General features: G+C 55.3%; 1 protein-coding gene across 4 annotated transcripts in view; it reads right to left on the bottom strand.

The window, feature by feature from the left end:
- TNS3 (tensin 3) overlaps nt 1-12,444 on the bottom strand; it is a 268,396-nt gene that overhangs the window by 148,235 nt on the left and 107,717 nt on the right. The window contains exon 1 of one of the 4 annotated variants that reach the window (XM_020289927.2): nt 4,703-5,131. The exons of the other annotated variants lie outside the window; for them this stretch is intronic. Within the exon in view, the coding sequence (XP_020145516.2) occupies nt 4,703-5,122 (420 nt within the window). The 5' untranslated portion in view covers nt 5,123-5,131. Of the gene's footprint in view, nt 1-4,702; nt 5,132-12,444 lie in introns of those variants that run through there. 4 annotated transcript variants of the gene reach the window in all.

The following is a 12,444-nucleotide window of genomic DNA, read 5'->3' as shown; positions in this document are numbered from 1 at the left end:
GGTGCTTCCTTTGTTCTCTTCCCCGTCCCAGGGTAAAAATCCAGGCAATAACGTGTCCCGCCCAGCCTCTGCCCAGCCCACAACTCCCTCACCTGTGTCCCTGTTGGCACGCACTTACCACAGCCTTCAACTCCCAAAGGCACTGAGAGAAAAGAAGGGAGAAAGGACAGGGCACCGGCAGAGTGTGTGGTTAAGGTTAAACCAGCCAGAAGGTAACCTGCAAAGACTGCCCCGTCCGCACCTCGCTGCTCTGTGGGGGCGTTTCCTCCTGCAGGGCCTGGGAGGTCATCCTGGCCCATGACAAAGTGGCCCGGCAGGCTCCATGAGGTCACTAACTTCCCTGGTCATCCCTTCTGGTAAGATGACAGCTGTGGATCCAGTGCCTGAAGGCCATCCCAGCCCCGGATCCCATGAGTCCACGAGTGACAAGTGAAGAGTGTCCCTCAGATAAAGGACTAGATGAACTGCCCAGAGGGGCTCTCTGGCTCAACCTTTTTTTTTTGTTTGTTTTTGAGACAGAGTCTCGCTTTGTTGCCCAGGCTAGAGTGAGTGCCGTGGCGTCAGCCTAGCTCACAGCAACCTCAAACTCCTGGGCTCAAGCGATCTTTCTGCCTCAGCCTCCTGAGTAGCTGGGACTACAGGCAAGCGCCACCATGCCCGGCTGATTTTTTCTATATATATTAGTTGGCCAATTAATGTCTTTCTATTTATAGCAGAGACGGGGTCTCATTCTTGCTCAGGCTGGTTTCGAACTCCTAACCTTGAGCAATCCACCCACCTCGGCCTCCCAGAGTGTTAGGATTACAGGCGTGAGCCATTGCGCCCGGCCAAGCTTAGCATATTTTTTGAAATTATTAATATTGGTTTATTTTGCTAAGGAGTTTTTTTTTTTTTTTTTTTTTTTTTTTTTTGAGAGAGAGTCTCACTCTGTTGCCTGGGCTAGAGTGCCGTGGTATCAGCCTAGCTCACAGCAACCTCAAAATCCTGGGCTCAGGTGATCCTCCTGCCTCACCCTCCCCAGTAGCTAGGACTACAGGCATGTGCCACCATGCCTGGCTAATTTTTCTATATATATTTTTAGTTGGCCAATTAATTTCTTTCTATTTGTAGTAGAGACAGGGTTCTTGCTCTTGCTCAGGCTGGTTTCGAACTCCTGACCTTGAGCAATTCGCCTGCCTCGGCCTCCCAGAGTGCTAGGATTACAGGCCTGAGCCACCGCACCCAGTGCAGTAGAGTTTATTTATTATTATTTGAAACAAATGTAGCAATAGCAATTCTTCAGCTGTGGGATATAAGCCCACGTGGACATCTCTCTAGAGGGGACAAGACCACTAGTCAACCATGAGATTTCCCGTGTCGACACACGGCTCATGATACTACACCAGGCACCTGGTAGTATGCTACACACAGGGTGGGGGGACACGGACTGGAGAGCAGGAAAGCGAGGACACCTCTCCTCGGGAGAAACTAGACTCACCTTCTGGCAAAGCACATGGGCCCCGTGTCAGGCTGTCTGGGCTCACATTCAGGCTCCACCTTGCACCTGCAGCCTTGGGAAGACCCTCCACCCGCCTCAGCCTCATCTCCCTCCTCTTTCCAGGACAGAGCTCATGTCCCCACCTCACGCCGGTTAGCACTCGAGGGATGACCTGCTGTGCACAGTGACCCCCAGCACACAGCCCACAGTGCCCTCCTGCAGTGCACTATCCCAGCACCTCCTCCTCCTAGCGCGCCATCTGCCAAGAGCAGCAGGACGGCTCTAGAACATCTGGTGATACCGGTGCAAATATCTCTACAGGAATAACGTTTTCCACTGGGAACTAGAGCTGCTTTCTCTGAAGGGCAGACTCAGTCAGAATGAAGGCCAGGGTTTCAGAAAGTCTCTCTGCACACTTGGGAGCAGCCTGGGGGACAGCCAAGCCCATGCAGGTGATGCAGGGAAGGGGGGGCGGCAGGGACTCCGGGGAGTGAAAAGGTCACTGGAAACTCCCCAGGGGCGACTGCCAAAGAACATTTGCAAAGCAGCGTTCACTGGAGCTGCACTCTTGGCTGTAACATCAGCACCCATCAGCCACCAGCCTGCAGGAGCACGCGGGTGCACACACTCACCGGAAGCATCCGGGGGCCCCATGGCACTCGCCCATGCTGGGCACATGGGGGACACCTGGGGCGTGGGGTGAAGGACAGGGGTGCCATCCCGCTGCGACAAAACTTCCCAGGAAGCTCACGCAGCCCCAGGAAGACTTTCTGACCCCGGGGTGGGGTGGGATCCCAGCTCCTTCATGCACCTCTCTGTAGGTGAGGATCTGACAGGCAGGTTGGCTTTGGGGCCAGCTTGTAATCAAGGACAGCCCAACTCTGGTGGGGATTTGGTTTTGTTTTTACCTGTGTCCTTTGTGACTGATTACTTTGAGAAATCAAAAGCTTCCATCAGGCAGACCTGGGTATGATCACGAGTCCCAACACCTGCCAGTTGCAGACCCTTGGGCCAGAGCGTTCACGGGCCCACCTGTCCAACGGGACAATGATGTCCCCCTTATGAGGCTGCTCATGGAATACAGATACAAACGTCCAGGGCCTGCCTGATGCTAACAGCAAGGCAGCCTTGCTTACTGCAGGTGTTCACCTCGCCTGTGCTGGACTTTACTATCGTCAGGTCCACGCTGAACCACACAGCAGCTCCCTTTCCTGGGGAAGTCACTGTCCAGTGACTTTAACAGACCTACCTAAAAGAAAAGCAGCGTGGAAAGCACTGGCATCTTCCCCTTCCCGAGTATGACATGTGGAATAAAGGAAACCAGGGTCTTATGTAGGAAGACATCACCCACTGAATAGCAACGTGCTTAAGCACCGACTTGCGGCCGCTCAGAAATGCTGGCGTGTGGCTTGGATACTCGTGGCTGTGCGTTTCTCCGGCTAACTAGCTGGGCTCGGTATCCCGTGCCTACCCAGGAACTGGCTACAGTAACGTGTTCTCGCAAGCGCATTCTCCTGTAATTCCCCAAGACTGCCCCTTGAGAAGCAGCCTCCTCAGCATCCCGGCCTCCCTGGGACAAGGAGCCTGGGGCAGACGTGTGTACCCCCTCGCCCTGGAGGCCCCTCGGCCCTGGCAGGGGGCAGGTCTCACGCTCCGCGGACCACTGGCCCCAGCCCAGGCCGGCCAGAGAAGCGCCAGCCAGCACCAGCCCTTGCTCCTGCTCACCGGAGCCCTGAGCCAGAGCAGGCCACGCAAACGGGAGCCACCTCCCGCCTCGCCTCGTCCTCACTGGCTTCTGGTGCAGAGCGAGTAAGGGAAGCCCTTTCGTGGATGCCCTGCTAGGAGTCTCAGCCATCACCAAGGCCCGTGTGTTGTTCTGGCAGCGAGACCAGCACTGAAAACCCACAGTGTAAACAGCTCTGTAAACGAAACAAAAGCCACTGCCAAACCCACAAGGGCGCAGGACCGCACAGGGCCTGGTGACGAGCACACAGGTCACAGCTGCCGGGCTGGGGATGGGGTTAAGATGATTAAAGGGACCGGGCTGGGACACCTCTGCATGTTCTGTTTTGTTTCCCCCACGCAAACGTAGGAAAAACACATTTAAAACCTTTTTCAAAGGCAACAACCAACCACATTCAGTTGACAAACTTAAAGGCATTCATTTGTTCATTCCTTCGTTCATTCCTCCCCTGGCATGCAGGGCTAGGGATTGAGCGCACACGCTTAGAGTACTAGTGCCCGGGGCTGAGGCCAGCTCTACTGTTGGACCCTCCCTGTGACTCAGTTTCTCCATCTGGAATGGAGAGATAACAGCAGCAGTGTTGGCAGGATTAAACAAGGAAACACGTAAAAGGGTTAGAATGGTGCCTGGCCAGTAGTAAGTGCCAAATAAATATTATTCCATCATTTTATTTGTGTGCCAGTCCTGTGCCAGGACCCCGAAATGCATTTTCCTCACAAGTTTCCTCACAAAACTACCTGTGACCACAGCGCCTACTTAACAGCAGGAGGAACAAGGCTCAGAGAGGGTAAGTGATTTTCCCAAAGACACACAGTTAATAAGACATTTTTTACTTCTAGAGCTACAGTACTAGAAACAGATTAATTATGAGCATTGCCAAGGCTTACTATTTTTCTTTAAAAGTGAGCAGCAGTCATCAGGAACTGCCAGATAAAAACACACCTGACCACCTGACAGAGGCTGGGAAACTAAGATAGCATCGTTTTGTCATTTTGCCGTCAGTGTTCAACTATGAGAAACAATGTCTTGTTCAGACTGAGATCATGTCTCTGTTGATTTGTAATCAAATATTTGCAGAATCTTGCCTCCCCGGCCAGGAGCTGGCCTGGTTCAGAACCATATGGAAGGAGGAGTCGGAGGAAAAGCAGCAATCGGGGAGAGGTGAGAGGCAGGCAGGGACAGGGGCAGACGTGCGGTTGACGATTAAGTCTGATGGACCCCTCTGCTCTTCTCACAAAACACATTTCCTAAGGGGCAGGCAGGGCAGGCAGGGCAGGCGGGCCTCAGAAGCACGGCCCTCGGGGAAGCAATGTGAGGGCCCGTCACCTATCTGCGGTCCCCAGGCACTGGGTGAACACAACCTGGAACGCCACTCAGCCGCAAAGCAGCCAGTGCGGGAGCAGACAGAGGAGGGCGGCCAGGGACAGAGTGCCCGGTGCCAGCCTGGCGAGAGGCCACACGCGGGGGAGTGGGGAACTTACTGCGCTGGGCCTGTGCAGAGCTGCGTGGCCCGGGCTGCTTCTCCCTTCCAGAAGCAGCTCCTCCTCCGGCACGCTCCTTCCCTGCTCTTCAGTCAAAGGCACACCCCTCTTCGCGCTAATATCTCCCGTCTCTGCTCTGGGCATGAGGGAGGCAGCTGGAACGGCGCGGCAGGTGGGAGCGCCCCAGCGAGCACGAAAGCCTCCGGGACACGGCCAGGGGCAGCGGGCAGGTGCACCCGGCCCCAAGGTGAGCACGCATGCTTGCAGGACCACGTCTGCCTGGGGCTGAGAGCCAGCCTGCCAGGGAGCAAGAGCAGTGCTCTCCGGGAGAGCCGTGTGACCAGGAAGCTGAGCTGGCTGTGCCCTCCTGGGGACCAGCCCAGACCCGGCCTCCAGGGAGACCCGCCCTCCACAGCGCATAGAAACGCCAGGCATGCCAGCAGCTTCTCGGAAGTTCCCCGGGAGAAAAAGCAAGCGGGAGAAAAAGCGGGCAGTGAGTTCCTGGGAGGGCAGGCACTCCCGTGTCCCAGATGGCAGGCACCCGGTGCCCACCCGCCCTGCTTCCTCCCACCCCTCCCTCTTTCCCTCTGTCCTTCCTTCCTTAGTTCATTTTTGTTCCACCTCATTCCAAATAGAATTGGAGATGACTCATCAAACGAATTCAATATAATTAAACAAAAATTTTAAAACAAAAACCAAACCAAGGAATAAGCCCTTCTAAGTGAAGTATTGCAAGAATGGGAAAACAAACACCACATGTACTCAAGACTAAATTGGAACTAAGCGATCAGCACTTATGTGCACATATGGAAGTAAAACAGAAGGGAAATCTAGTAGGTGGAGGGGGCGGAGGGCATGGGTAAATTCACACCTAACGGGTACAATGCACGCTACTGACTGAAGGGCACACTTCTAACTTTGACTCAAACTGTACAAAAATTATGTAACCAAAATGTGTGCATCCACATAAAATTCTGGGGGAAAAAAAGAAAAAGTAACACACACACAAAAACAGGGTCAAAGACAGCATGGCTGGGCCAGAGAGAAAGAAGGAGGCTTGCAGAACAGCCAGGTGCTTGAAGAACTGGTTCCGAGTTTCCTGGAGGCCAAAACAAAAAGGGAGATGGAGGCTGGATACTCCTGGCCAGATCTTGGTGACAGAGGACTTCAAAGGCCCCCAACCCGCCTGAGGCTGGTTTAATTGGTCACTTAGCGCTGGGAGCTGGGAGAGGAGGGGCGGCCAGCCCAGCCCAGCACCCTGTCCTCAGCGCCAGGCCACGTCTGGTGACTGCATGGTCAGTCTCACCCTTACACTGGCAGGCAGATTTGTGTGCACTCCTACGATGACGCCTTGCATGTACTTATGTTCTCTTATTTTCATCAACTGCTTCATAACAAAAACATTTCTTCACATAGAAAAGACCACAGGGAGGGGGTGGGGGACCCCCCTAGCCCCATCACTGGGCACACTGGCGGGGGCACCCGCCCCATGGGAACAGGTGGTGTCTCCTTCTAGGAAGGACACGAAGGGGGCCCCAAGCTAACGATCAGCCGGGTCGCCTGCTCAGCACCGCAGGGCGGCAGGGGCAGGCAGATCAGCGAGGGTGGGGTGGAAACAGGACCACCTGCCCACTCACCAGCCACAGTCGCTGGACTAAGAGACGCCAAACAGGACTTCCACCTCTGCTGAGCACTGGCTTCCACCTCTGTGAAATGGGCACATAGCACCAGCCTCCCAGGATCCCTGCGGAACCAGCAGATGCCAGGGACGCACGGAGGCCAAGCGCTGCTCACCCTTGAGCCCTGCCCACGGAGGGAAGGCTCTAGGCTTTGGTTCCAGCCCACCCCTGCCTTAGGAACGAGCAAGGGCGCTCTGGAGGGCGGCAGCCGGGCAGACGGTGGCACCCCCAGGACAGCCCAGTTTATTCCTTACTTCACGGTGGCAGAAAACAGGCCAAGCCCCGGGCACCCAGCTCTCCCCAAAACGCTCCCAACAGGAACGTCCTCAATTGCCGGTGGCGGCCAGTTGGAAGTGGCCAGCGAGGAGCTTCGCCGCCACAGGCGAGCAGGGCGCCGAGGGCGACCCCAGAGGCAACGGCTTCCCTCTGAAGGCAGAGAACACGTGTGCTGTGTGTTAGCGTCAGGCCTCCCGGCAGGCTGAAAGCTCCGTGCGGGGAGGGGCTCTGTGAGCTGAGTCCAACTCGCGCGTGCCCTGCAGGCCGGCCCTGTCCTGTCGGCCTGGGCCTGTCCTACCCTGACATCCAAGCAGATCGCCCTGCAGAGAGCCGAGGCCAGCCCAGGGGCCGAGCACAGGCACCACCGCTTGCGCCTGGGCTGCTCAGGGCTGACCCTCTAATCCAAGGGCCTGATTTTTTCTTATGTCTTAACACCAACAGCTGTGAGAGAGCCAGCGACCCGTACTCACAGTAGGACCAATCGTCCAACTTCTAGACAAAAGGACAACAGGAAAACCACAAGTGGTGAGACAGAAAAACAATTCCACAAGTTCTCAGAGCACCCCCAAGCCTCCCACACATGTTCAGGGCCTGGACCCCGGCCAGAGCAGGCCTTCAGTTCACATCATTGGACGTTGTCCCCAATGCAGGGACACACAGGACATTGAAACCCTCAGCGATGGCTGCCGGGCAGGGCAAGCCCTGCAGGGTGAGCCCCTCGGAGCTAACTTCCTGTATCTCCAACCTGTCCCGGCACCTTGCTGCTTACCGTTTGCCTGCGAACGCAGACAAAGGCTGACAGGAGGCGCTCTATCGCAGGCACCACGGGGAGAATGTGAGTGTGATAGGAGGGTGCAAATCCCGCCCTGAAGGCATAGGGCAGATGCGCATTTAGGACCCCACGAAGCAGGAGAAGGCAGTGCCAGAGGTGCCGGTCACGGCCACGGCAAGGGGAAGCCGAGCTCAGCCGCAGCGGAAGACACTGCGGCCACTCGGGATGGCTCGGGGCACTTCCCAGTAGACGCGGGAGGAGTGGGGGTGTCTGATACAGAGTGGCGCTCGGGCCGGGCAGAAGGGGAGAATTCCTCCAGAGCAAAGTCTGGGCGGGGCAGTGACGGAGGCACACTGCGTGCTCTGGGTGAGCAGCGGGTGGCGCAATGCACAGGCGCAGAGCATGTCCACGGGGTGCAAGAGAAGCTCCTCAAGTCACAGCTCTCGGAGCCCAAGCGCTAGAGGAAGAATTAACGCTGTTTCTGAAGGTGCCCTTCAGAGGTTCTGCAGAGGACAGTGACAGGATCCCAACTGTGTTTTTAACACGGTTCAGTGGCGGTGGCAGCAAGAGCCACTGAAGGGGAAAGCAGGGCAGGTGGGTGGACAAATCAGCACTAGCACAGAAACTGCTGGCCTTGAGCACAGCTGTCCAGTGGCGGCGGCAGCTCTGACAGGCTCCGGGGGCCACGTGTGCACACCTCCCTACCCCCAGGGTCCCCGGCGTCAGGTGGGGCTGAAATCAGCAGTGAAGCATTTACACCATGGAAATCAGCAAACACCACAAGACAAGGTTTTTCCCCAGAAAGTCTTTGCTAAATATTTACCAGCATGCCACTGGTATTTGACCTCTAGAAACCTGCTTCGGCACTTGCGAAACGAGGATGGTAGGGGCGGGGCGTGTGATGCAGAGTGCTGGGAGATCAAACGGGACGATGCACGCAAAGTGCCTGACGCCGGGTCTGGCGCTCGGTGTGTCCTCAACACACATCGGCTTTCACTGGCAGATGATGTTATCACCACTGAGACAGTCAACAGAGGCCAGGAGGGCAGCGAGAAGACGCAGCCAACAGAATCAGGTGCCCTGAAGCCGAGGCCGTGAACAGCGTGGAGACCGAAGCGGAGACCTTGCGAGGGCTGGCACTTGCTGGTACAGACCGGTAAGCACCTGCGCAGCGTGACCCACAGGACGCCCCCCACGCTTTCCACGGAGGCCGTGAACACAGCGGAAAGACCGCAGGAAAGGACCCAGGGGCAGGAACCCCAGCTCTATCTCCACCACGGGGTGTTCCAGGCTACACGATGAGTCCTGTCCACTCAGTGGCCTCGGCGACAGAAAAGGGGGCACCGACACGGACCCAGAGTGCCATGGGGAGCACGGCGCTTGCTCCTAGCGGCCCACAGGCAGAGGCTTATCCCGAGACATCTGTTGGTTTCTGCGACCAGTGCCGGCTTTTGTGCCCAGGGAGCCCTGACTGCGACGCCTGTCCACCCCGCCCTCTGACAAAGCAAAGGGCTGATCGGAAGACTCTGAGCAGAGGACACAGCACTGGCACAAAGAACCCGGATAAACATCAGGAAACGCGTCTTCTCAGATCAGTGCTGAGCGCCACCAACACGATGAGTCTCTTCCCTAAATAACGTCAAGATACCATGTGCACACTGCACAAAAACCACACGGCGATCTCACTCAATTCCTCACCGAAATGTTCCATTTTGACAGGTGTGGAAATAGCACTCTCAGCATCTAACTGACCTGTCCAAGGTCACCTGGTTCATCAGAAGCCACAACTGCCCGAGATCAGCACCGGCCCCACAGGTGGCTGTGGGAAGGTCATCTGAAGCTCTGCCACAGGTGACACCACCAGCTGAGCCTTGGGCACCTCACATCACATTAAGACCGGGTGTCGAATGTGTCCTCTAAACCGGGGGCCTCAGTCTGGGAGTGCCACCCAGGCCGGCGGCCGGGTTGAGAAAGGCTGTGCCTCTTAGATGCCCCGACCTTTTCTTCCCCCTTTCTGTTCTCAGAGAGGTCAGATGTCCAGTACAAACTGGATCTGAAAATAACAATAAAATAAAATCTCAGGCCGGGCGTGGTGGCTCACGCCTGTAATCCTAGCACTTTGGGAGGCCGAGGCGGGCGGATTGCTCAAGGTCAGGAGTTCGAAACCAGCCTGAGCGAGACCCCGTCTCTACCAAAAATAGAAATAAATTAATTGACCAACTAAAAATATATATACAAAAAATTAGCCGGGCATGGTGGCGCATGCCTGTAGTCCCAGCTACTCGGGAGGCTGAGGCAGTAGGATCACTGAGCCCCGGAGATTGAGGTTGCTGTGAGCCAGGCTGACGCCACGGCACTCACTCTAGCCTGGGCAACAAAGTGAGACTCTGTCTCAAAAAAAAAAAAAAAATCTCAGTCTGCACTGAGATGAGCAGTGGACAGCAGGACTGCCAGGCCATCTCTAGTGAGCAGAAGTCGACCGCAAGGAAGCCTTCTGCACGCAGAATGAGCGCCCCGTCCCCTACTGCAGGTGCGCGCTGACGGCGCCGAGCCAGACCCCAGGCCTGGCACCCGGACACGGGCCCTCCGCGGAGCCCGGTGCAGCCTCCCTGTGGCTACAGACCAGGGGCCCACCTGTCACTGGGGGCTGGCTCTGAGAACCTGCTGGGACTTTTTAAAAAACACGTACTCACTTTCCTTCTTATGATAAAAGTTATTTTGTTGTAGAAAATATTAAAAAGTAGACACATACAAAAAGAAACTGGTGGACTCCGTGCCCCCTCCCTCCCACAGCCCAAGACAGCCAACACCAGCCACACGGACGGAGCCTCCTGACTCTTCCACACATACGTATTCAAAAGCCAAATGGTGTTCGACGTCTGTATCATTAAATTTTCTCCTGCGCTGTAATTTTTAACAGTGGTGTGGCACCAAACTGCCCAGCTGGAACAGAATGCCCCCTTCACCCGAATGTCCTCTGTCTCCCACTTTCACTGTCATGAATGACGCTGTGAGAAACACTCTATAGTCTGAATGTTCCACATCCTTTGAGGCTGCCTCAAGATAAACACCTAGAGGTGCAGTTTGCTTTGGAGGCCACATTGCTAGAGCTTCTAGAAAGTCCTGTGATTTCCAGGACCACACACATCGCCCCGGTGCAGAGCAAACGTCCAAAAGGTGAAGCCCATCCCCATTTTTCTGTTTGAATGCATCTGATACCCTTCCCCAAAAAGAAACTGTCTCGTCAAAGTTAAGGACTTGTAATGTCCGGGTAGTTACGAAACCGATGTCCAAAAGAGCGGGGCAGGAAGGAGAAGGCGGCACCTCTGACCACAAGACCCTCTCCCCTCCCCGGGTTGGTGGTCAGGCCCAGGATGGGACAGGCCACTAGAATGTGCTAGAATGTAAATCCTGTAACAAGAGGAGAACCACATCAGACCCCCTGGGGTCCCCAGCACGCGGTCCAGTTCCTGGCTGAGGCCATAAATACTCACAAACCAAATGGACTAATGGGTGGTGGAGTGGAAGGGAGCACTGGTCGTAATATTACACAGCATTTCCCATGACCAAGACCGTAACTTCAAGATTATGATATGTTGTCCCCACAATTGGGCAAGGGCAGCACTGTTCCCCTCCCACCTGAAGAACGACAACGCCTGGTACCATCTGCCATGGCCTGAAATGCGTAATTCCCGCAAACATTCGTATGTTGAAGTCCCAACCCCCAGGACCGCAGACTGTGACAGTGTCCGGATACAGGGTCTTCACAGGGGTAATTTGGCTCAGAGGAAGTCCTTCGGGTGGCCGATCCGATCTGACTGGCATCCTGTATTAAGAGGAGATGAGGACACAGACACACACGTCCTCACATGTCTCGTAAGGACACAGCGAGAAGAAGGCCGTCTGCAAGCCAAGGAGGGAGGCCTCGGGAGACACCAGCCCTGCCCACACCTTGACCATGGACTCCCAGCTTCCAGGACTGTGAGGAAGAACCAGCTGTTGCCGAAGCCTCCCAGGCTGTGGCACTGTGTTAGGGCAGCCCGATTTGCCTAGGACACCCTCTGACCGCTCCGAGATGCCTGGTGGTGGTTTAGAAGAAACTGCTGCCAGGAGGACCCTGGGCTCCCAGGACGAGCAGGTGGCCTACAGGTGCCAGCCACGGCCCAGCTCACCCTGGCCTCCCCCTCTCCCCCTGGAAGTGAGGGCTGACTGCGTGCAGCTGACCAGCACAGTGGGGCACAGATGGCCCCGGACCCCATGTGAAAAGTCATCTTCCCCTTCCTGAATGTATGTTTAAAGGGGCGGAGGGCGGTACCAGGAGGAAACGACCCTGTAAGTGAAACCGGTCAATGTAATTAGGAAGACTGGACCGTTTGACAGACGTTACAAAATACTGGAAGAGAAACCAGGCACAGGAGTGAGCCAGGCACAGTGGCTCACGCCTGTAATCCTAGCACTCTGGGAGGCCGAGGTGGGCAGATCGCTCAAGGTCAGGAGTTCGAGACCAGCCTGAGCAAGAGCAAGACCCTGTCTCTACTATAAATAGAAAGAAATTAATTGGCCAACTAAACACACAAATACACACACACACATACACATATATAAAATTAGCTGGGCATGGTAGCACATGCCTGTAGTCCCAGCTACTCAGGAGGCTAAGGCAGGAGGATCGCTTGAGCCCAGGAGTTTGAGGTTGCTATGAGCTAAGCTGATGCCACGGCACTCACTCTAGCCCAGGCAATAAAAGTGTGACTCTGTCTCAAAAAAAAAAAAAAAAAGAAAGAAACACAGAAGTGGCAGACACAGGACACCAACCACTTTCAGCTCTTTCTCCCCTTAGTAAATCCCAATAAAGTTGACTGAGGACGTACTCTAAACCAGAGACTGTCACAGTAGGTTTTATGTGCATCATATAATTTAATATCACAGAATCCACAGATGCCTCCTTGAGGAAGGTAATTAACTTCAGTAATATTTTTTTCCAGCACTTGCTATGTATAGCCCCACTGGAAACG

This window comes from Microcebus murinus, chromosome 9, assembly GCF_040939455.1.
Source record: "Microcebus murinus isolate Inina chromosome 9, M.murinus_Inina_mat1.0, whole genome shotgun sequence".
NCBI lineage: Eukaryota > Metazoa > Chordata > Mammalia > Primates > Cheirogaleidae > Microcebus > Microcebus murinus.
This window is presented reverse-complemented; position numbering and strand designations above follow the sequence as displayed.